We start from the raw sequence: 23096 nt of genomic DNA, 5'->3' as shown, positions 1-23096 counted from the left end.
ATAGCAATAAGCAAGTGCACATCCAGTCAGCAGCTAAGTCTGAAGTTCCTCACCTTGTTTTCTGAGACCTGACAGCTGTGACAGAGTTTTGAATTTTCTAAAAATGTTCTGGATAGGTCCGTAGTCTAACGTCACACACAGTGGGTCTTGTTTTCAGTCTGCCTTTGAGATACTTGTGTGCTTGCCCTCTATAATTAACGTGTACCTGGATAGACTTCTCTTAAGAGTTGCTTTTTGTGATGAAACACAGCACCCAAAGAGGCTCTTAGCAGAAAAAAAGTACTGAGTGGGATGGAGAGTTTTGCAAAGTCCATGTGCTCTGTTGTGTTGAGCATCTTCTGATCGCAGCCACTTCCTCAGCCTTCCTTTGTGGCAATTCTCATCCTGCCAATGTAACAGACTTCATAAGTCTCTTCATGCTCTGAAATAATACACATTTCAATTCAAATGATCAATAGCAAATCTAATGGTTAGGCTTTTTGATCAAAACTGGAGGGATTTTGCCATCAAGCAGCATGAGTATTTGCATGCAGCAGATGTCCAATGCTGGTAGCAAACTCTGAGAAGTCTGTAAAGCAAACAGAAGCCACCCAGGCTGAGAAGGAAGATAAAAACAAAATCTCTTTGGGAAGTGATGATGTGCTATAAGTTCCCATGTCTTGGGGTTAAGTAAATATAGTCTTCAACATCCTCTGCCTTGGGGTCAAGCGAACAAAAGATGCCATTTCCGTCTTTCAGAGTAAGAGGCAGAATTCCTTGTCACTCATCAAGTGAAATCTAAAACAATACACTGGTGAACAGCTGACTTTTCTGAAGGTTACTGCTCAGCAAGCACTCTGTCTCCGGGTGTTGTTGGTTCACTCTTGATGCTTAGAAGCCAGATCTTTGTTCCCGTAGCTTCCTCTCAAAGCTGCTGTGCTTGGCCTCAGGCTGAGAATCTCTCATAGGATTGTTTGCTGGTATCACAGATGTCCTTCACCCCTCATGCTTGTATTGAGTTCTGCTCTAGAGGTTGAGACTGAAGCCTTGCCAAGGACTTTTAACTACAGATTTTAGTCACATTATAAGATGCTGCTGTTCTCTTTTCAGAGTGATGTACCCTAATCTTTTCTCTCTGCAAAACTGATTATTCCTTGAATTGACAACCTTTGAGAGATGCTGTGCTTCCCACCAGTTTTCTGTTAATAGATGTTGTCCCTGACAGGAAAAAGATGATTAAATTATTCATAGAATTATGACAGAAATGGTTCAAGTATTCTGCACACAAAAGCAATGGAATCTGTGTCACTTGAGTTCATGTTTGTTTAGTTAGACAGGAAGCGATCAAGAAATGAAATCATAAAGACTTATTCCCCAGTGACTTTTCATAATGGTCTGTTTACCTAAATTGCTAAATAAGTAACCTATTTTTATGTATTCATAAGAACAGGAAGGCGATTCAGAAGATCTTCTGTGTCTTTTTGCCGTTTTGTTATTATGAAAATCTCTTGGGTTTTGTGTGATGTAGCAGACCAAAGCCCCAGCACGACTGGTCTACTCTGTATAGACAGGATAAATGCTGCAGATGGCATTTTCTTGGGAACACGCTGTCCGAGAGGGATAGAGAATGAGTCATAAATTAATTGGACTTCACATCTAGTGTGTCAAATGCCTGCGTAGAGTTAATACACCAGATTGCTTTTCCATACGAAAGACAAGCTATATAAAATCCCCAATGTGGAAGAAAAAGGAAACCCATGACGCTAGCTGCCAGTATGGATGCTGCATGCCAGAACCGAGTGCGTGTGTCTCACTGCACAGAGCCTGCCCTCTCGATGTCCATCGCTCCTGGAGCTGACACTGCCGTGTGGGTATGCTCTCCCACCAGGCTGCAAAGCAAAGAGAACGTTTCAGTCCTGAGGTGAGGTGGTGTTCGCCATCTCAGCTGTACCAAACTGTGTTTGTGCAGCACGTCGTAACTCTAGCCTTCAGTCCAGCTGATCTGCTTTGATACGTTTTCAAGTGTTGTAAATTTAAGATTACATAATTCCTCTTAGTGTTAAATTAGACGTGGCAAATACAGTTTTATGTTTGTGATACGTAGGCCAGCTTTGATTACTGGTAGCTCTTTATTTCTGCTGTGATCTGAATCATAATTATCCATAATGAGCTCAGCCTGTAAAAACATTAAAAAAAAAAAAAAAACAACTGCAAAGAACTGGTAGAGGAGGTTCACATTTATGAGCTCTGTCTTGAGGACATCACTGGAGTAAACCTAGAGATTAGGAAAAGCACAGCAGTCCAAGACGGTCTTTTTCTGTGTTTGGATTGCAGTCTCTAAGGAGACTGCAGCCAGCGGGGCTGGCATGATGCTGCCCTACTCTCCACTCCCAAGCCCAGCTTTCCATGCAGGGACTCTTCCTCACCCACTCCATAGGACACACCTTTCCTGTGCCTCCTCCCAGCTGAGCCTCTGTAGCAATCGGACGGCAGAGTTGCTGTGGGAAAGCATTTGAAAAATACATCCTGAGATTTTCAATTTCAGTCATCCCCCAGCACATCGTTCCATCATCTGCCTCTGTCCTGTCCCTTGTTCTGCAGCAGTCCGTGTGAAGAGGTGGCGGCATGCCCCTGCACAGCAGCAGTACGCTCTGGGTGGCTGTGGATGGAGAAATGATCAGAAGTCTGGGCTGCCCCTCGCTGTGCAGAAGAGGCATCTCTGGTTCAAGGCAGCGCTCCTATCTTGAAGCCGTAAATCTCCTCTTGCTGTAGCTGGGAGGCAGAGGCCTTTGAAAGTGACTTATTTTTATTAGCGTGCCTCATTCACATAGGCACTCTGCAGCGTATGTGAGTGATTTATTTGTTTTAATTAACTGGCAAATGTATTGCATCAGGGAAGCTCACACGGAGGAAAGCAGTTGCCCCATGCAGACAAAAACTTGCACAGAGGTTGCATGAAAAATGTTCTTCGAGCAAGGGCTGATCACAGTTCCTAAATAAATGAGGTAATTTTATGTGTCCAAGTGAAACAGGTGGAAATTTCAGCTCACTATCTGGATATCATCCAACCTATAAAGGCATATGAACTGTAAGTGAATACAGGCTCTCACCAGCCTTCACTCTTAAATCAGTGAGACACTTTAACATGAGGCTATAAGTGATAGTGGGTGATAGAGAAGGTCCACACCAATAAAAAAATGATGGCTGCCTATTGAAGAATAAGAAGTCAAATAATTCAGTTAATTTTATCAGTAACTGCCTACAAGTCAAAATGCTGAAGTAGATACTGCAAGTCAACTTCAAAGGTTAAGGGCTGCATAAGGATGGGAAAACATGCAAAGCAAACACCGTAGGGTAAAATGCTGGCAAATGGTATGGAGATTGATTAAAGATTAAAGCCTGCATGCAAGAGGACCGTTAAAAGGATCTTAGAAAATCCGGCAAGCTTAAATAATACATTAAAGTAGGTTCTTAGAAATAAGAACTCTCTTAAAACAATGAGAAGGAATTACAAATAGCCAAATGAGGGAGTTAGAAATGGAGCACCATTTCTGGGAGGCTTAATATCAAAGCATAAGAAGTCAAGCCAAAAGTGATACCGAGGAACAACTTGTTTAAGGCATGAAAAGTAATAAAAACATTTTTTTCAGAGGAAGCCTGCCAGGGAATCTGTAGTGCTTGTAGAGGACCGAGGTGTAAAAGAGCACTTAAAGTTGAAGTCAGTGCTGTTGAAGGAAACCTTGAAGTGTTCTTGTGTTGGTGTTAACCACAGAGGATATATAAATATCAGAAGAAAGAAAAGTGACAAATGGGGTCAGGAGCTGTAAAAAGTCAAGTCTCACTTCAGCACACGTTGGCTGAAATTGTGAGAGTTGAGCATGCCTGGATGGACCAAGAGAGCAGAGCTGCTGCAGTGGCAAGTTGTACCCTTGTGCTCCTGCTAGCTCCTCGTTGGGCACAGAAGGGAACGTGCCCGTATCTCTTAGTCCTGTGCTGCCACACTCAGAGGAAGAAATCCTTCAGCTCTGGCTCTTGAAGTAAGCTTCCAGTAGAATGAATGCCTTTTTAGGCTGGTCTCCTGTGTACAGCTATTTGTCTTGTAAGTGGGTATGTCTCGTCTTGCAGACCATGCGCGGAGTTTGTTTACAAGTTCTGTGCTTCCCAAGAAGCCATGGGTGGTTCTGCCTAATGGAGTTGCTCTTTCCCCAGCCTCTTTCCTTTCTTTCACTCCCAAGAGAACTTTCAGTGTAGCAAAACTGTGCCTTGCCTTTGTTTTCTCCTTTTTATTTCAATTCTTCATGTAGATTTCAAATATGGCCATAGCTCTGACAGCAAGCATGTCCACAGCCAGTGCTGTTACAAATGCCGTGGTGTTCACAAGAAATACTCTACCTGCAGGAGCTTTAAATGATGTGCCTGCAAGGATCAGTGCTGCTGATCTGCTCCTCCGGAGAGGGCCGTTGGCTTTTTCTTCAAACCAGCAAAAGCAAGTACAGTCAACCCAGACTGGGCCCTCTCTGTTGGCTACTGATCCCTTGATCTGCAGGCCCTGACCTTTTCCATGGTATGGGCTGAGTGCACATCGTTCTCCTCAGCCACAGCCAGTGGCTCCATTATTTACTTAGGAGGCCACAGAACTTGCTTCCTCCAGCTTTCTTACTCTCTCCTCGTGCTATGTATGTCCCCCTAGGATAGCCCCTGGCACCAGTGTTCCAACAATTTGGGCATGGGAAAAGGCCCTGTCTCCTTGCTGACAGCCTGTGGCTTGTCCGCATGTCCTTGTGTGGTCTGCAGTGTGCCTGGCCTGGTGCAGGACCTTCCCTGAGAAATGGAGACCAGGCACTGTGTTGGTGCCTCCAACCTGGCTCCGTCCGTAATAGCTCTGTAGATGAGCGTGTGCTCACTGCATCCCTCTGATACAGCCCCAGCAGTTGCTGAGGGACAGGGAGTAAAAAGCTCATAGAGAGGAAAATAGAAACACCCAGATCTCCCCTGATATGCGCCAGGGACTGAGGGCAGCTGAGTCCACAAGGTTGCAACTGGTTTGCTTAGAAACAGTTGCAAGCAGCAGCCTGCTTTTGAAAAGAAGTTACTGGAGTATCCTTACTGCTTTCTCCCTTGCCTCCGGAAACCCTACATAACAAGTAAATCTGTAAATATTTTAGAAGCCCTGCTGCCTCATTGCAGTGAGTGTATTTTTAGTCTTTGTAGCTGTTAGAGCAACACTGCTTCATTTATCTACTTATTTGGTAGTGTGTACCAACCCTTCAGCCGGAAACATTGTCCAGATGCAGCAGCTGGGCCAGTCGGGGCTGCTCAATGGAGATGGAGAGGATCACAGCACAGATAGGGCAGAGGAGCCCCGGCTTTGTATGGGGACAGATCTGTGCAGAGCAGCTGGTGCCCTCATCTTCTGTGAAGTTTGTGTTTCCTGAACACTGTGCTGCCTTAAATCCGTGTTTTGGGCCAGCACAGGCTGCAGTATAAATTGTTTTCATTGTTTGGTGCTAAATCTTTAAACCAAACCTCAGCATTGTGAGCTAGCACGAAGCAAGCGGCGCCTCTGATGGCTCTTTGAAAACTGCTGAGGTCCCTGCTGGTGTGATAATAGGGCTGCAGAAGGGCTGGAAGTGTAAATTAATGCCAAAACAGACTCTGCTGGGAGTCTGATATGGCACAGCAGACTTGCTTGTTAGAAAGAAGGGTGGAAAATACAAAGGGGTTTTTTTGTTCTGCACAGATGCTTTTAAAAGAGGCAGTGGTTTTGTATCATCTTATGCAGAGATGATTCCCTGGCATTTGACATCAATTAAACTAATTCAATGGATCCTGCACTATCATCTACACTATTGTACACAAGGAGAGGTGATCTTCTGGCCTTATGTGTATTTCTGACCAAGACAGGTAATTAAAGTGCAGGGGGGGCACCGGATTTCCCTCCTTGCATCTTACCAAAAGTACTGAGGACATGTAGTCCATATCTGACAATGCATTTGTTTGTAAGAGTGACTTCCCCAGAGAGCAATGCTGGGGAATTGGATTGGTGTTCCCAAGGCCAAGCTCACATGCTGGGAGTTTGGTAGAGCCCAGGCCAGTGAGCTCTGAGAAGGTGCTGGGAACAGCAGTGCTTGGCTCAGCTACCTCACTGTTATTTCAAAGTAATCTGTGCAGAACGCAGCCTTTAAATCTGGTAACAAATAGTAACTACAGCACATACAATTGGCCTGGAAAAGATAGTTTCTTACTAACACAAGGAAACACTGTTTCACTGTCAGAGTGCAGAGCCCTGGAGCAGGCTGCCCAGAGAGGGTGTGGAGTGCCCTGCTCTGGAGATACTAAAGAGCCATCGGGATGCCTACCTGTGTCAGCTGCTGTAGGGAACCTGCTTTAGCTTAAGATTGGACTAGGTGGCCTCCTACAATTCTGAGATTAAGCCTGTCGGGAATTTTATTCTGTTGTCATGTGGTGTGAAAGGCTTTATGTTCTGAATGCTGGAGAGGAGTAGTAAATCTGTTTATAAATCCAGACGCTTCTGCAGGACATTGTTCAGCTTCTTCAGCTTATGCCCAGCTCATGGCCTTCCTGCACAGGTGTCTGACTCTTCTCTCATTTGGAAGCTCATCTGCTGCACACCATCAGCAAAACCGCCAGCTTTCTCCCTCCTTCTCCCTGGGAAAGAAGGCTGGTTTGTATCAGCCCAGGCCCGCTCCCATCCTGCAGCCTGTGGGGAGCACAAGCAGCATTGGGCTCAGCTCCTGCCATGCAGGCATAGCAGGGCTCCGTGGAACCACACTATATTCCCTTGGCTTGTCCACAAAACTGATGGTGATGCACTCATGAGACCACCTAGTTTTAAAAGATCTGATGCAGGAATCAGCAGGCATTAGCATTAAAAACCTGGTAAGGGTAAGACTGTTCTTCTTGAAGCTGAGCTGATTATTTCTGGGCCTGTTGTGCTGGCTTATACACTGTGTTCTTTTGCAGTCCTCAAGCTGCTTCTGCCTGGCCCCATTTGTACTTGTGCCTTTCAATTCTCCTGAGCACCGTACTTCGCTCTTGCCTTTGCTGAAGTGCATCCTGATCTTGGACAGCTTCTCTCTTTTATCGAAGCTGTATTCCAGTGCTCCAAGGTGGTTGAAATCTCTCCAGCTTCCCATCTTCCAGAAACCTTATAAGTATGCTCTCTATTCATCATCCAGATCATGAAACAATTTAATGGAATCGAACTGAGGCCGGAGCCATGTGGAATAATTTCTGAAATGCCTGCCTGTTTGACAGTGAGCTGGTCTTTCCACACACTGTGCTACGCTGACTGCATCCAGGTCACACTGCTCCTCTGAGCATCACGTGCAGAGCATCAGCCCCTGTGCTGCTGGGCTGGAATGGCCAGGGCATGACCCAGCTGTGGTGGCAAGATGTCAGGGGCTGGCACGGCTTTCAGCCTGCTCCTCCATAAAGGATGCTTTGAACAGGGCAGGCACTGCACCTCTCGCACAGAGTAGCAGCTGCACCACAGTATTTCAGAGCCTTGGCTTACTTAATCGTGGTCCAGTTTTGTCGTGGGGGGAGCTGAGGGAAGCGGGAGGCTGGGCGAGAGGCGGCTGAGCTCGTTCCCATGCTCTCGCTGCCACCCACACAGAGCACGGTTCCTTTGCTCACATCACTGCTCTCTGGGGGTATTATTATTCTGTGTTGTGCAATGCCAAGGAACCGACTAGTAACCCACTGTGCTGGCCGCTGCAGGCAAATGCAGGGTAGTCTTACTGCCTGGGGAGCTGACAGAGGGGTTTCTTGGCTCTGGCTGCCGGCCCATCCCACCTCACCCACTTGTGGCTTTGGTGCACATTTTCTCACATAGCCAGGCTCCTGGTAAGCTGAGAGCCGTATTTCCAGCTTGCTGTGCCGCAGGAAGCCATCTGTTCCCATGTGCCCTCTCCAGCCCAAAGGCTAGGCAACCAAGAGACAAGAGGAATGCTGATACCCAAAGCTCCCCTGGATGGGTGTCCCCAGCGTGGCCCTGCTTGGGGACACAGCACTGGGATGAGATGCTGCTGCTCGGGGTCCTGGGGTCAGCTCATGGCGCCAGGCACAGCTGCTCCTGGATGCAGTTGCTCGGTGGCACGTTCAGAGCTTTTTCCATTTCATTTCTGCAGGTGGGAGCTTTGATTTCCCCTGCAGGCTCCCAGCCCCCTTAGAAAGGGTTTGCTCCTGCTTTTCATTACTATCCCAGACATATTTGATCTAATGGCTTCTACAGGTGGTGTAGGGTGCAAGAGGGTCCGGCCATAGTTGTCAGCTGTCATCCAGAATCAGAGTTAATCCAGGAAAGCAGTAAGAATTAGTAATGTATATTGCATTCCTCCAGTCCATACGCTTTCCATTAGGTGCTCTTCCATCTTCCTTAGAACAGAAAGAAAACCCTGCCGATGGCAGTCAGCGTTTCCCACTCTGAAAAGCGAGGGTTGGTCGTGCCTGGAAATCTGATCTGGGCTCTTGCATTCCTGGACACACTGTCTATGCAGGATAGTCTCCCACCTTTCAGAGCAGGCAGCAGATGCTGGCCATGTGCACAGCTTGTTTGGCTGCCCAGCAGCTCCTGTACTAACAAACGTGCCCAGCCTGGGGCCGTGCACAGCAGGGCTGGAAGCTTTGGTAGCTGAACTCCCTCCCTCTTCTGGAGACATCCCTGGGCCATTCTCAGGGAGAACATGAGTCTCAGAGAACTCAGCAGGCTCTCAGGATCATAGTCAGCGGACAGGAAGCTGTTACTGTCTCCTTCTTAGGTCTTTCTCTTAAATGTTTTTCCAAAGGCAAGTCTTTTGGTTGTGCCCATCGTGGTCTGCTTGGTCAGCAACTCCACCATGTCCTGCAAGTACTGCAGCCAGATCAGCCTGCTAATGAGGCACAGTTAATTCCTTGAGAATTTGCATTTTAACTTGTTTTTTAAATAGTAATCTGGGGAATAAATTCCTCTAGATCCTCAGTGTCATCAGGATTATGTTTTCTTAAGCCAATAAGAGAAAGTGAAAACATTCCTCTTTCTTAAATAAGCCCTATCTTTAATCAGCCCTGTGCTTTAGTATCTCAAGAACAACATTTCAGTAATAGACGTTATACAATGCAAAACCCATTGGTAATGATGTGCAGATGAAGAAGTGAAAAAGAAGGCTGGTGTTAGTTTTTAGGTGTGAGTGCACATGGTGAGCATGGTCTAGAGCCTTTTGGGTGCCAGTGGCAGGATGAGGCTCTGTGCATAGACCTACAGAAACAAAAGGGCTGCCCACACCCCAGCTTGCCTTCAGCTGAAGCTCCCAGCCCAGCATGATGACATGCCAAGAAAGCAGTGCTTTTTGATGCCATTGGGTCACTAGGTTTCAAGGCTAACACTGGCTTTTGTGCTTTTGCAGAGAACGTGATCAATGGGAAGGACTATGAGGTGATGATGCAAATCGACTGCGAAGTGATGGACACCAGGATTCTCCACATCAAAAGTTCATCTGTTCCTCCGTACCTCCGTGAGCAGCGCAGAAATGACACCAACACCTTCTACAGCTCATCCTCCTCTGTCTCAGAGACACCCCATGCCCTGAGGGCCATTGTCAAGTCCCTGCAGTAACTCCTGCACAGCAGCACAGCCCGTGCACCCAGCATGCAGCAGGTCCTGCTGCCAGACTGAGCCTTGCCATTGGCAAGTCCCCGGGGCTCTGGACACAGCAAGGGCAGCTTAGCCCATCCCAGTGCATGATGCTGCCAAATGGCCACATCCTGTCTAGCCCAGGGATTGCAGAGCTCTGTGGCCCCTCACTGGGGACAGGCCTGGGGGACCCAAACAGTGTGGTGCCCAATGCCAGAGGTGTAGGCAATGCACACCGCCTCAGTCCTGGTGTCCAGCATCAGCCGATGCTCAGCACTGGCACAGGGGGAGCACGGGCTGTCCTTGCTACTTATGCACTGTCCATACTTCGGGTTTGTTTTTTTTTTCTCCCTGTTAAACTGTCTCCTGAGGTCTGGTGCTGAGCACTGGGGTCCTACCCAGAGACACTGCTGCGCAAGCTCTGCCTGAGGCCAGGCTTTCCCCCAGAGCCCAGATCCAAGCTGCAGGCGGTCCTGCCAGCCCTCATCCTGGCCTTGCACCCCACAGCATCCACCCCTGCCACAGTGCCCATCCCCACTCCTTGTCACCCCATGCACCTTCCCCAAACCCTTCCCCGTGCAGCCTCCCTTGTGGGGGTGCTGCAGGCTGGTGATGGTGCCATGGGGCAGCCCAGCCACGCAGTGAAGAGCGTTAGCCCTGCACCGCAGGGTGCTCACAGCCAAGGCACTACAAGCAGAACAGCCTGCACTGCCTCCAGGTGAGACCTGGGCCACAGGGACCAATGCACAGGGGCTCTCTGCACCCCTCCACATGGGGAGCTGCTATCAGGGTCACCCTGCAGTTGGAACCCTGTGGTAGGACCCAGCAAGGCTAAGTGGTTTAGGCTGTGGTGGTTTAGCTCAGCACGTGCATTGCTAAAGGTTGTACTGCCTTTCTTTTGGGTTTGTTTTTTTTCTTCCCTTTTTTTTATTTTGTTTTGTTTTGTTTTCATGTTGGGTAATATTTAATGTTTTTCACTGCTCACAGCCTGCAGAGTGTTTGCAGGCCTATGGGGCGGGCAGCACCCTACTGGGGCAGCAGCTGAGGGGCTGCGGTGCTGGGCTGGGAGCAGCAGCCATGCGTAATGACTTCAGCATGTTGTTACGTTATTTCCCCCCTCGCACTTAGCACAGAAGATGATCAGCTTCAGTTTGCCAGACCGTTGGCTTTCCCTCGTCGTCTGAACCACTTACTGACTGATGTGTTTTTTTTTTTAATTATTATTATTATTATTTGTGTGTGTGTGGCTGTTAGGAAAGAAAGGTTGACCCAGCAGAAAGACAAACAGCTCGCGGGGAGGCGAGGAGGAGGGTGAGGAGCAATCCACCCCAGTAAAATATGTGCCTTGCAACACTGTGGAAAAGCTTTGCCCTTTGCCACGTAGTCAGCACCGCACAGCCCCGTCCCCCCGGCGCGAGCTGCTGGGAAGCAGCCGGGCTCGGCGAGGGGCCTGGCTGCTCTCCGTGCACCAGTCCTGTTTTCCTGGCCCAGGCCCCACCTGACGGCAGGCCAGTTCACACAGCCCAGAACCTCCCCGGCTGTGCCCCAACTGGAGGCACGCAGCCCCCCGGACGTGGGGCTCTAAGGGGGCCCTTTGCTGCTGGAGGTTGGCAGCACCCCTGGGTGGGTGGCAGGGCAGTGTCCTCAGCCTGGGGCTGGCACAGGGGGCTTGGGGACATGCTGCAGCCCCCGGCAGTGGCAGAGAGCACCTCTCTTTCCTTGTATCCTGTTGTTTGTCCCTAGCACTGAAGGCAATAAAGTGGTTCTCTTATTTATTACTATTATTCATTATTATTTTGCTTAATACACTGTTACTTATATAAAAGAGTGGAAGGCAAAGTGCTGTCTTTTGGGCTGCTGGGTACAGCGCTGGCACTGTCAGGTACTACTGGTGACAAGGAGGCCAAGCACCCTTCCCAACCATCCATTTTTTGTGAGTGACCCAGACCCAAAGAAGACCCCAAGCACTGCAGAGGTACTTGATCTTTTATTATTAACAGTGGGTAAATATAGGTGGTGCCAGGCTGGAGGGGGGGAGGCTGGGACCTCCGCGAGGCAAATACCAAGTGGGGACTATTTTGGTTACAAAACGCACAAAACAGAAGTCATCTACACATATTTACAATGCCCCCCTCCCACTGCCAGCTCCCAGCCCGGCACCCACAGCCTCCCCCAGGCCAGATGGAGCCCCCAGGGTAGGCTGCAAAGGGCAGAGTCAGGGGGAGAGGGGACAGTCTTCAGCTAAGTGCCAGCACCAGGGCTGTGTGTGTTGTACAGCAGGATCTCCCAAGCACCTACTGACTGTTGGGTGGGAGGGTGGTCCCCAGGGGGGACACGACTGGGACGGGTGGACACCACTGTCCTGCCAGGAGCTGGTGCCTGCAGCAGAAAGGCCAGCTTTGCACTGGGCCTGGGGTTAAGCGCTGATGGCTTTCATCTAAAAAACATCAGCAGGGTTATGTCAGGGCCACCTCCTCCTCAGCGTCCCCCCCAAAGGAGCAGCCCTGCTGCCACGGGCCCCGCCACACTGCCCTCGAGCACAGAGGCAAGGTCACACCAGGGACAAAGAGGTGGTCCTGGCCTGGGGATCGATCTACAATCCACCATCTAAACAGCCTGAGACAAAAACCCATCGCGTACTCTTTGATTTGTACAAAATAATAATAATAATAATAAAAATAACAACAATAAAAGGTGCTGGTGGCCCCTCGCTCGCAGTGCCCCATCACGGGGCTCTCAGTAGGCAAAGATGACGTGGTAGGTGACCTGGTGGCCATTGTCCCAAGCGTAGAGCAGGCGGTCCTTGGGGTTATAGTCTATCTGCGTGGTGTAGGCGTACTCATTCTCAAAGAGCAGCCGGGGGATGATCTGAGTGTTGGTGTGCGTGTCAAAGGCATAGGAGATGTTGGCGTTCCTCTTGTTGTAGCTGTCGACCGCGTACAAGACCCCGCAGATGACGAAGCAGTTCCCATAGAAGTTCTTTCGCAGGCCCGTCCGCCACGTCGTCTCTTTCTGGGTGCTGAGGTCGGCTGCGTTCAGCTTGCTCAGCACGATCACCTCCTGGTTGAAGCCCTCGTAGCTGATGGCCGGGTAAATGACCCACAGGCCGTTCTCATCCACGGCAAAGTCCACGTCGGAATGGCCACGCCATCGCCACGGTGTGGACTCCTCGTAGGCCACGTCGTGCAGCATGGCCCAGGCGGCCACGTACCGCTGCTTCAGGTCGTATTTGATGATGTTACGGGTGAAGGCCCGGTTGTAGTAGAAGGACCCGTTGTAGACAACGTGCCCCGTCCCGATCCAGCTGTAGGGGAGCTTGTAGGAGTTGCTCCAGCGCCCTGAGGGACAGAGACGCCACACTGGTGAAATCTTCCCCTTTGGGGCCCGGCCCACAGCCCTGCCTTTGGCTGCCTCCCGGCCCCTCAGTGGTGACAAGCACCATGGGCAGCTGCCCCATGCTCTGAGCCCCACACAATCCCACACACTGGGTACCACCACTCAAGAGGGTCCTTCCCATCACCATGGCAGGGAACAAGGGTGGTTTTGGGACCAGCTGACACAGCCATGGCAATGTGAGGACAGTGCAAACTCACCTTGCTTGAAGTTGTCGAGGTTTCTGAACTCCACCAGCGTGTTTCCATAGTAGTAGTTGGTGACATAGATCCGCTCCTCCCTGGCCAGAGGGTCCTTCATCCATGCCCCCTCGTTGCGCCCGTAGGTGTTCTGAGTGGTGGGCCCCGAGATGGTGGACAGCGTGTCCTTACAGCGCCCTGCGTGGGCAGAGGGAATGGCGAGGCTGGAGGCAGGGCAGCCCCACACTTCCCTCTGCCACTCCATTCCCCTGCCCACCACTTGCACAAGAAGGGGATGCGGTAGGTTGCAGAGTTAACAAGTGACGCTTGATGCCCTGCTAAAGCACTGCCCAGTGTCTCCATTCCACCTATGGCTAAATCCACAGCACGGGCACGAGCCAGCAGGAGGGGACAGGACCTGCAGCCACACGCGTGCACTCACCGATGATGTTCCTGATGTCCTCCTCCTCCAGGGCCTGCTTCGGCGTGGCGGGGATGGTGGTGCTGAGTGGCGGGGGGGTGCTGGCCTGCTCCGGGGGTCCCGGGCTGCTCCCCATGCCAGGCTCAGGGCTCATCCCCACATCCCACGAGGTCTGGGTGGTGGTAGCCACGGCAGGGCTGGGGACGGAGCTGTTGGCTACAGGCGGGCTCTCAGTGGCCATGGGTGCCACCACGCTGGCTGATGCTGTCGGCAGCTGCAGGGTTTCCTCCTCAGGCGGCACCGAAGGCGTGGTTGCAGACTCCATGGTAGGGGGTGGCCAGCTGGCAGTGGTGGGCTCTGGTGTCGGCCCCATGGAGGCGGCAGTGGACAGGGGCAGGGTGGTTGGCGCGGTGCTGGGGTCAATGCTGGGGGTGGGCGGCCATCCCACGGGGGATGGTTTCCTCACAGCCTCACCCACCCGCCCGCTGGGCCGCAGCAGCTGGTCCTCTATCAGCAGATCCACGGTGTTGTCCCCACTGAACAGCTCGTCCTCTGCCAGGCACAGACATGGATCAGCAGAGCCACAGCCACCTGTCCTGCCCTCCCCTCGCTCTTTGTTCTGAATCCATCTGCCTTTTTTTCCTAATCCCCAGCCAGAGAAAGGGATCTGAGATCTCCTTGCAGGGTTGCACTGACCTGACCTAGCTGCCTTGCACCCAAAGGCTGTGTGCTACTTTGTGCATCCAGTTTACTGGAATCCTGCCTCGCCGTGCCCTGGGGCACCCTGCGTGGAGAGAGGGGTCCTGGCTCCCCTCTGAGCCCTGCAGCACTTGTCCCTGCAGTGACATCAGGCACATTTGTAGGACTTGCGTGCATCATCAACTCATGTTTCCTTCCTGGAGAGGTGTTGATTCTGTATTTTTGACTGGCAGGGACTTGTTTCCTTAGCTACCATATATTTTCCATGCAATAACACCACCATGCTGTTCCCCGTGCACAGGACAGGGGCCAGATGCTCACACTGCTCTTTTCAGCAGTGATTTACCAATTGGTTCTGCCACTGTAGATCAATACACCCTGCTTCAGCCACACAGCATGCCGGAGGGGAGCAGGACTTGATAGTACAGCACCTTTCCCCTCTACTCCATGTCTCCACCTCCTGCAGCTCCAGTTTTGCTGCTCCCTCTCATAAACCACATCCCAGGATTAGCAGCTCATCCATCCCTGCTCCTTGTTGCTCAGTTCTCTCATCACTCACCGGCAGCCTTACCGTAACCCTGTGCATCCCTGCCTGCTCCTCTTGCACCCATGGATCTCCCAGCACACATCTCCATCCCCCTGCTCCCATCTCAATCTCCTGGAGCCAAAATCACCATGACAGCACTGCTGGACACCCCACACCCCTGCATTCTCCCTCTCTGCAGCAGCCCTGCACATTTTGCTCAGGGTGCAGGTGGCAGCCATCGGCCTGACTCACGTTGCTCCTCGATGTCGTTGTCGGACTCGGAGGACTGAGCCTTGTAGTAGGTGACCCCCCGCACAATGGTGGGCTTGGAGGGAGGGCGGCTCCGCGGGCTCAGCTTCCTCTGCAGGAGTTGTTTGGGCTTCCCCTCCTCAGGAGTGAGATGCAACTCTGTGAGGGACTCGACAGAATTGATCTGCTGTGAGATGGTTTCATCCTTCAGGAACCTTTCTTCGTACTTGCCCTGTAAGAAACAAGAGTATTTGCTATGGGATGGGCCCAAATAGCCAAATATGGACCTGCAAGGACCCGCTCAGCCCCTGGACCACCAGTGGCAACGGACAGCTGTACAGAGGCTGAGCTGGGGCAAGGAGCCCAGCACCGCGGCAGCTGCATCTCATGGCTGCGGGATTTCAGCTCATTAAAGCAAAATGGAAAGCCAGCCTGAGCATTGAAGCAGTGCCCATTTGGCTGAGGGCGGGCCCAGGATTCCTTTGGAGCCCGGCTGCAATTAACAATGAGAGGGAATATTGGGAAATGAGGTCGCTCAGGGTGACAGCAGCCCCGCGCTTTGCTCCGCTGGGCAGGGCAGGCTCAGCTCCAGCAAGGAGCAGTGCTGTGGGTATCACAGGGTTAGGGTGTGCCAGGAGCCACTCCATCCGATTGCTCGGGATGGAGAGCAGAGAGCAGCAGGCTGCGTGCCCCAAACCCTGCTAATCCACGGCGTCCCAGGCTCCCAGCCGGCCGCGATGACATCAGCCTTTCCGAGCACTTGGCCCCTCCGACCTGGAGGAGCAGGAGGGGAGGCTGGAGCAGCTAAGCCAAAGCAGCCTGGCTGTACTGGGGGACACGGGCTGTGCTGAGCAGGGAGAGCAGCCCGCTGCCAGCGCTGGGGCACCTCACCAGGGTGCCGAACCGTGCAGTGTGGCTGATGGGTGCCGTGCAGCCCTACCTCGGGGTGCACATACGCAGCCTCCGCGTCCCGCTGCAGCGAGCTCTCAATGTCGGCCAGGCTGTTGGAGATGAGGCCGGAGCAGTTCTCCCCAACACGGTGCTGGGGCTCTGATAGGGGCTCCTCCACGCTGACTCCTGCCCGCGTGGCATTCCTGGACATGCCCTGGGAAATGAGAATTGGGACATGACCCTGGCCCGGAGCCCTGCAGCCAGGGGAATGGCAAGCACTGAGCTCCCGGCTCTGTCTCCACGGGGCTGGGTGTAAGATGCCCCCCAACCGCCCCCGGTTCTTTGTTGTGAATCTGTCCTGCCATTAATTTCTCCTAAAATCCACCGTAACCTCCATCTGTGATCCCAGAATTGCCAGCTGAGGCAGCAGCTGCGAGCTGAACACAAACCAGAGGCACTCACTCTGCAGGCTGCATCCGGGAGTTCATTGCTCCGCTGACACCGTTTGGATGCAGTTGCTTGTTACACTGGAAACAACTTGCATCCCTTCTCTGCACAAACTCTGACTCAAGCCCCATTAGCTGGCCACTCTCAAAAGCATCAGAGTGCCTTTGCTCAGGGTTTGTGAGCCACAGCGTTAGTGTTGCATTTTCAGGCTGAGCGCAATAACAGTGGGACTTCCCAGCAAGATTTTTGCTGAGCTGAAGATGCTCTCCCAGAGCAGCACTGACACCCTCCTCCCTTTGGGAGGTAGGCTGCTTCCAACAGCCTTGTGCCCTTATCACCTACTTTGTGCCATTCTTGGCCTTTGTGACAAAACCCAACTCTTTCAGCTGAGAGCTACCCCAGAGCAGCACCCTGTGATGCTCCCTGGTGCTGCCCAGCTGCTGTGCCTGGGCCCAGCTGCTCAAATCACACCCTCTGACCCCCTGACACGGAGCCAGGCTCTCCTGCAGTGCCCCAGCTGTCCTGCACTGGATCCTGGGCCGGCGCAGGCAGAAATCTGGGTGCTGAGCCAGCAACAGGGGGCTGCTCACAGCTGCTCACAATCTGCCTGCAGCCCCTCCAGCCCTCTCTTGCTCTGTCACCCAGTGCTGTGCCCTCCAGCAGTGGCAGAGCAGTAAGAAGAGGCACAGCAGAGGCAGTACCTCCCTTGGTGTTTCCAAGCCCCCAGGCACCTCCAGCTAGCCAACCTCAGGCTCAGACAAACCCTCTCCCCTTCCCTGACAGCACAGAGCTCAGCGGCAAACCCAACTGGCGTCTGGAGAGCACGCCAAGCCACAGGAAGAGGGTGGGATCACAGACAGAAGCATCGGTGCTTTATTAATTTTAGACCTCAAAACCCCTTTCCCCTTTTTGGGTCAACTCCCTGCTTGGAAACCCAGGTCCTGCAGCCCTGTGCTCCTCCCAGCTGCCTCCTCCCTGACCTCAGGCAGAGCTCACCGTGCCTTCCCGAAACGCACTGCAAGTGGAATTTTGGCTTTCTAAATCATCGCCGCTTGGCTGCAGTCTGCAGGACTGTGCTGCTACAGAGAGAGCACTCAGCACTTTGTGTGGGAGCCTGGGACCCCACAGCTCAACACTGCACCCCATGCATCGCACCAGCCAAGGGAACACTCAGCTATGGATGCTGTCTTTCTATCTTTCAAGCTGCACTGAGGGCTCAGCTCTTCTCAAGGCAAGCCGAGACGTAGCTCGGTCATTGTGTGGCAGCTGTTGAATCACAGCCTGAACCACTGATTGAGCACGTGGGGGAAGGACCCAGTCAGCCCTGGGAGCACGGGTGAATGCAATTCAGCTGTGTGACTGCAAGGAGCCTGGCTGTACCTCTCTTAGACCTCGTTTAAGAGCTGACTGCCATTGTAGAAGGATCTCCTTCTGGAGATCCCTCCTTGCTGCAGTTTTTCCTTGTGAGCCTCGGTCTTCAGAGATGGGTGAGCAGTCCTTTTCCCTTCCCTTTTAACACCTTTCTGTTGTGTTAGTCCCTCTGCCATTACACCTGTTGTATCACCTTTCCATTGTGTTGCTCTTTCTGATCATTACAGTGCTGCAGAATGCAACCTCCTTGGCTACTATCAGGTCTGCTGTATGCACCCCAGCCATGGCCATGACCCTGACCCCTCACCCTAAAGGCACTGGGCTTTGACACCACATGCAGCCCCCAAGGACCCCCTTACCTCCTCCAGCCTCTCCACCCGGCCCACCAGCTTCGTTGTGACCGAATGCAGCTTCAGCAGGTCCAGGCCATAAAAGGCACTTTCTAGCATCTCAACAATGGAGGACAGCTGTAAGACAAAGGCAGTGCTCCATCAGGCTCAGAGCTTTGCTTTGAGGCATCCAGTATGGTTTCTATAGCCAAAATAATGCACACATCAGAGCACAAGAAGTTCACTAAGAAGCAAGTTTTCCACTGTACAGACAGCCCTGACCTCAGGTATGGTGCGTGAGATAAGAAGTGCTGCCCATGGCTCTGCCCAGCCCCAGGCTGTCCCGAGTGGCAGCAGATGAGCCAAGGGGAGAACCGCAGCACTAATAAAAGGGAGCCTGAGATCATGCTCTGAGTTCCTGCCATCCCAGGCTTGTTTTTCCTGGAACAAGAAGAAACTTGTTAAAAAATATAAAAATACTCTCAAGTGCAACAGCATGCAGGGACCTCAGTCAGCACCAGCCTCGTAAGAACTGCTTTCCCTGGAGAGCAACTTCACCTGAGGGATGCTGCATCCTGCCTTCCCATGACAGCCCTGTTTCGGAGATGTCCTGCACATGGCTTTCCTGGGTGAGGACAGGTGACCTCAGGGGACCCTGGGGACAGTGATACCCTCAGCACTGTGCTCCTGTTCTGACCGCAGCCTCCCCTGCTGCCCCCAGTCGTGAGCACACACAGCATGGCACCATGCAGCCACTGAGCATCATTGGTGCATGGGAACAACCTCTGCAAGAAGGTGGCATTTTCTCCCAGCAAGTCAAACCATTCAGCACAGCTCCATAAACATGGGAGCAATGCAGGCAGCACTGCTGGCGGCACTCGCAGTTTCCACCCCAGCCCCTGCAGTCTCCCTGTGGAGCTGACAGCGAAGGAAAGTTTCCTTTTGTGCCAAGTAAAATGGCAGCAGCAGAGACAAGGCTGTTTTATGGCTGTGCATCCACTTTTCTGGTGAGAACTGGACCGCGATGGCTGACACAGTGCATGTGGGCTGCCAGACAGACACTAGAGAAATGCACTTCCACCCGGGCTGGATGGCTTCCACCAAGGCACAGGGATTGTAGACCTCATTAGCTGTGTTCCAGCTCCTCCTGAGCATGCACTTGTTGGGGGCTGTACACCCAAGACCCTCAGAATGCAAGCTACAGCCACAAGCAGAGGGGCAGCAAGTCACCATTTCACTGGGATTCATTGCACATGCAGTGGGGTGCTCCTGGCACTGCCTGTCTCTTATTCTGGGGACCTTCTCAGAGTCGTGCTTGGTGACAAAGCCATCTGCTTTCACAGCTCCCGAGACTCACACAGCAAAGGAAAGCCCTGGATGTGGATCCTCGCCAGGCGGGCTGTGAGTGAGGCCAGTTCCTAGAGGAGTGCTCACACCATGGCTGGGAAGTAGACAGAGCCAAGCTGTGCTGCACTGTGCCAGCTGCATCCTAACAGCATCTAAAAGGGCTATGCTGGTCTCAGGACTTCGCCTCAGCCCAGCTGAGCTTCCTGGAGAGCGAGGGACCACTGGAGAGCTGCAGAGCAGTCCCTCCTTCCCCAGCATGCTGGGTTATCTGCCTGTGCTTGTCATCTCCCCCCGCTGTGGGGAACTCGGACAGCGGGCTGCTCCCTGCCTGCAGTCTGACAAGATGAGACACATCCCCAGCTCCAAACCAATGGGAATGAGTTATTGTGCAGGGCTGACCTCAGCCAGGATGCAGCCTCACCGAGGTACAGCCCAGAACCAGCAGGAAGTGTCACAAGCATTCAGTTCTCTGCCTTGGGACAGCAAATAGTACAGAAGTGCCAACATTTCAGAAGGGCAAATGCTGAACGGGGCAACAGCTCTCAGAAGGAGTGAGGCAGTGGGGATGGACAGCACCTCATCACTGCAGCCACACACCTCCATCCTTCTGTCCCAGCCTCTCTTCTCCATAAAGCGTCAGATGTGAGAGTAATAGATAAAAGCTTTCAAAGCAGGGGAAGAAAGAGGCTTCAAAAGACCTCTTTAAAGGGATAAAGAGAAGAGAAAAAATATTTTCAGAATCCCCTATGAATATTATATATTGGCCGTGTTTCAGAGTATACCCCCAAGGTGTTCTCTGGCTGCAGCAGACAGCATCTGTCTAAAGCACTCTGGGCCACACTCTTCTCCAGGGCAGGAACCTTAACGTGGTGATGGAAGGAGACAACATTATCTGTCTTCCTGTCCACCCATTCACCTATCCAGTTATCCCATCCATGTATCCAGCCATCCCATCTCTCCATCAATCCATCCCTCTATCCCACCATCCTGTCTATGTATCCAGTCATCCCTCTATCTATCCATCCCTCTATCCAACCATCCCAACTATCCAGCCATTCATTCTGACACTTGCCAGCTGGCAGCAGCAATCCCCAGAGGCTTTCTGAGCACTTTTGAGCAACACGACCTCAGCCTCCAGCTCTCCTCCTACCTTCAGGTCTCCGCTGTCCGCCTCCCGCAGCTTCTGCAGCCTGAAGTCCCCCTCGCAGGGGTTCAAAGCCGAGGGGGGGGCCACGCAGGCACACTTGCAGCCTGGCCCAGAGGTGATGGTCTCCACGGTGTAGAAGTCCTCGGCGTGGAAGGAGCCCTGGTTGATGCGCTGGCAGGCGCCACGGCCCAGGGGTCTCACCAGGCACTTGCAGCGGCAGTCGGAGCCCTCAGACACCGCCTTCACCTTGTCGTAGTCACCTAGCAGCTGAGCACAGCACCGTCACGGCCCTGCCGGGATGCCCAACTTCCCCACTGACTTTTGGACATCCTGAACCTTGTAGAATCCTAACCGAACAACCCTACAAGCAGCGTAACCTGGCGGTGGGACTGTGCTGCTGATTAGCCCCATACAATGCCAGGAATTTCCTTTACGGAGATTTGCAGACAGAGCTTCTGAAAGCCCGAGCACAAAAATAACTTTGACGGTATGTTTCCAATAGGCTCCGCGTTAGCCATTTCCGAGGGCAGATAATAGCACACGGTCGGATCGGCCAAAGCCAACAGAGTCCTCCACCGCATCCCGGGCGAGGAGAGCTCGCACACAAAGAGGCAGATCTCCACCCACGGATCTCCCCCCCTCCCCCCCCCCTCTTCCCCGAGCCCCCCAGGGAACTCCCCGGGTCGGTGTTTCAAAGCAGGAACAAAGCGGAGCGATAAACCCCTCTGCAGATGCACCCAGCCCGATCCTGCACGGCATCTCCCAGCACAGAGCAAGGCACGCATGTCGCAGCACCCTGGGTGCGCTCAGCACCCCAAGGAGCATCACCCCATAAAAGCAACGTTCCCCCGAGCAGCACGGCCCCGAGCCTCACGGCCCCCAAACGGCATCCCTCCAAAAGCAGCGTCCATCCAAAAATCATCGCCCCCCAAAGTGCAGCCCCGTACCTGCGAGAGGATGTTCTCCTGGTTGTCCGCCTCGTCCTGCAGCGGCTCGGCGGAGGGCCCGGCGGTACCGGTGGGGGCCGGCCCTGCCCGGCAGCCGGCGCCCAGCGCGGCCAGGCAGAGCAGCAGCGGTAGCGGCCGAGCCATGGGACGACGGGGCCGGAGCCGAAGCCGGGGCCGGGGCGGGCGCGGAGCCGCCGCCGCTGCTCGCTCAGGTGCGGCGCGGCGGGCGCGGGCGGGGCCGGGTCGGGCCCCCGCCTCCCTTCCCCGCCTCCTTCCCTCCCTACTTCCCTGCCCCCCCACCCCCCGCACTCCCCCGGCGGCAGGACGAGGCGGAGCCGAAGCGGGGCCGGCCGGCGGACCCCCGGAGGGCAGGTGGACCCGGCGGATGCCGCGGGCTGTGATCGATCCGCGACGCTCCCGGAATGCATCGAGGGGAACATCCTGAGCCTGTAACAGCCCCGCCAGGGGGATGCAGTGCTGGACCTGCTGCTCGCCAGCGCTGGGGAGCCGATCTCAGGACTGGTGTCTGTCCGGGCTGTAGCGGCCATGTAGCAGTGGACAAGGAAAGAGCCTGCGATGTCGTCTATCTGGACTTCACTAAGGCCTTTGACACGGTTCCCTGTAACATCCTTCTCTCCAGGTTGGAAAGATACAGATTTAACAAGTGGACTGTTCGATGGATGAGGAACCAGTAGTGAGATCACACCTACAGAGTGGTGGTCAATGGCTCGGTGTCTGGATGGAGATCGGTGACAAGTAGTGTCCTGCAGGGGTCAGTACTGGTCAGCAGTGGGACCAGGGCTCCTTAACATCTTCCTCACTGCATTGACAATGGGGTAAAGTGCACCCTCAGCAAGATTGCGGATGAGGAGGGCCACAAGTGTGAGCCAAGGGGCGGAACGCCTCCCCTTGAGCACAGGCTGAGAGATGGGTCTGTTCAGCATGGAGAGAAGGCTCCAAGGAGACCTGAGAGAGACCTGTCAGTGTACACAGGGGCTGTAAGAAGGAAGGGGACAGACTCTCCAGCATGGACAGGACAGGACAAGGGGAAATAGTTTCAGATTAAAAGCCTCAGAGCAGCCTGGATGCTATCAGGAGGCAGAGTGGCTCTTGTCCCTGGCACACCATGGGCACACAGTACAAGCCCATGGATGCACAGCGCATGGGAAAGGAAGGATCTCACGTGTTATCAGCATCCTTTGTTGCTTTCTTTTCTGTACTTGGGAAAGCAAGTGGTTCTGGTGGTATTTAGTTTGGGCTGAAGGCAATTTTAAGCCTGTCCTTTGGGGGCAGGAGGAGACAGTGGTGAGAGATGCAGACTCATTGCGGTCATCTCTAAGTTCTGAATAATCCCCCTCCAAGAAACAACCCAACAGGGCAAACCAACAGAAGGAGGACAGCAGAGTGTGCCAATGTGTCTCAGGGGCTGCTCAGCTCTGTGGGAGGCTGCAAGCTCACCTGTGCACCACTTCTTCCTTCCTGCACAAGCTCTGCCACAAGGCTGGGGCTGTGCCATGTCAAGCTGAGCCAGCAGGGC

General features: G+C 53.1%; 2 protein-coding genes across 3 annotated transcripts in view; one reads left to right on the top strand and one right to left on the bottom strand.

The window, feature by feature from the left end:
* The window catches only part of ATF6 (activating transcription factor 6), a 73585-nt gene extending 62194 nt beyond the window's left edge, over positions 1-11391 (top strand). For both annotated transcript variants that reach the window (XM_031595780.2, XM_031595779.2), the window contains exon 16: positions 9387-11391. In XM_031595780.2, coding sequence (XP_031451640.2) covers positions 9387-9595 — 209 coding nt within the window. In that variant the 3' untranslated portion in view covers positions 9596-11391. The remainder of the gene's footprint in view (positions 1-9386) is intronic.
* Positions 11392-11581: 190 nt separating this feature from the next.
* Positions 11582-21745, bottom strand: OLFML2B (olfactomedin like 2B). The gene is made up of 8 exons (XM_031595778.2): positions 21560-21745; positions 20616-20879; positions 18149-18256; positions 16021-16185; positions 15084-15312; positions 13628-14158; positions 13207-13383; positions 11582-12951 (listed from the first exon to the last, which is right to left on the bottom strand). The coding sequence occupies exons 1-8, from the start codon at positions 21701-21703 to the stop codon at positions 12350-12352; spliced, it is 2220 nt and encodes a 739-aa protein (XP_031451638.2). The 5' UTR covers positions 21704-21745; the 3' UTR covers positions 11582-12349.
* Between the last annotated feature and the right edge of the window lie 1351 nt (positions 21746-23096).

The sequence above is a fragment of the Phasianus colchicus genome, chromosome 9 (assembly GCF_987193195.1).
Source record: "Phasianus colchicus chromosome 9, bPhaCol1.hap1.1, whole genome shotgun sequence".
In the NCBI taxonomy this organism is placed as follows: Eukaryota; Metazoa; Chordata; class Aves; order Galliformes; family Phasianidae; genus Phasianus; species Phasianus colchicus.
Note: the sequence above shows the minus strand (reverse complement) of the source record. Positions and strands in the feature narration are given on the sequence as shown.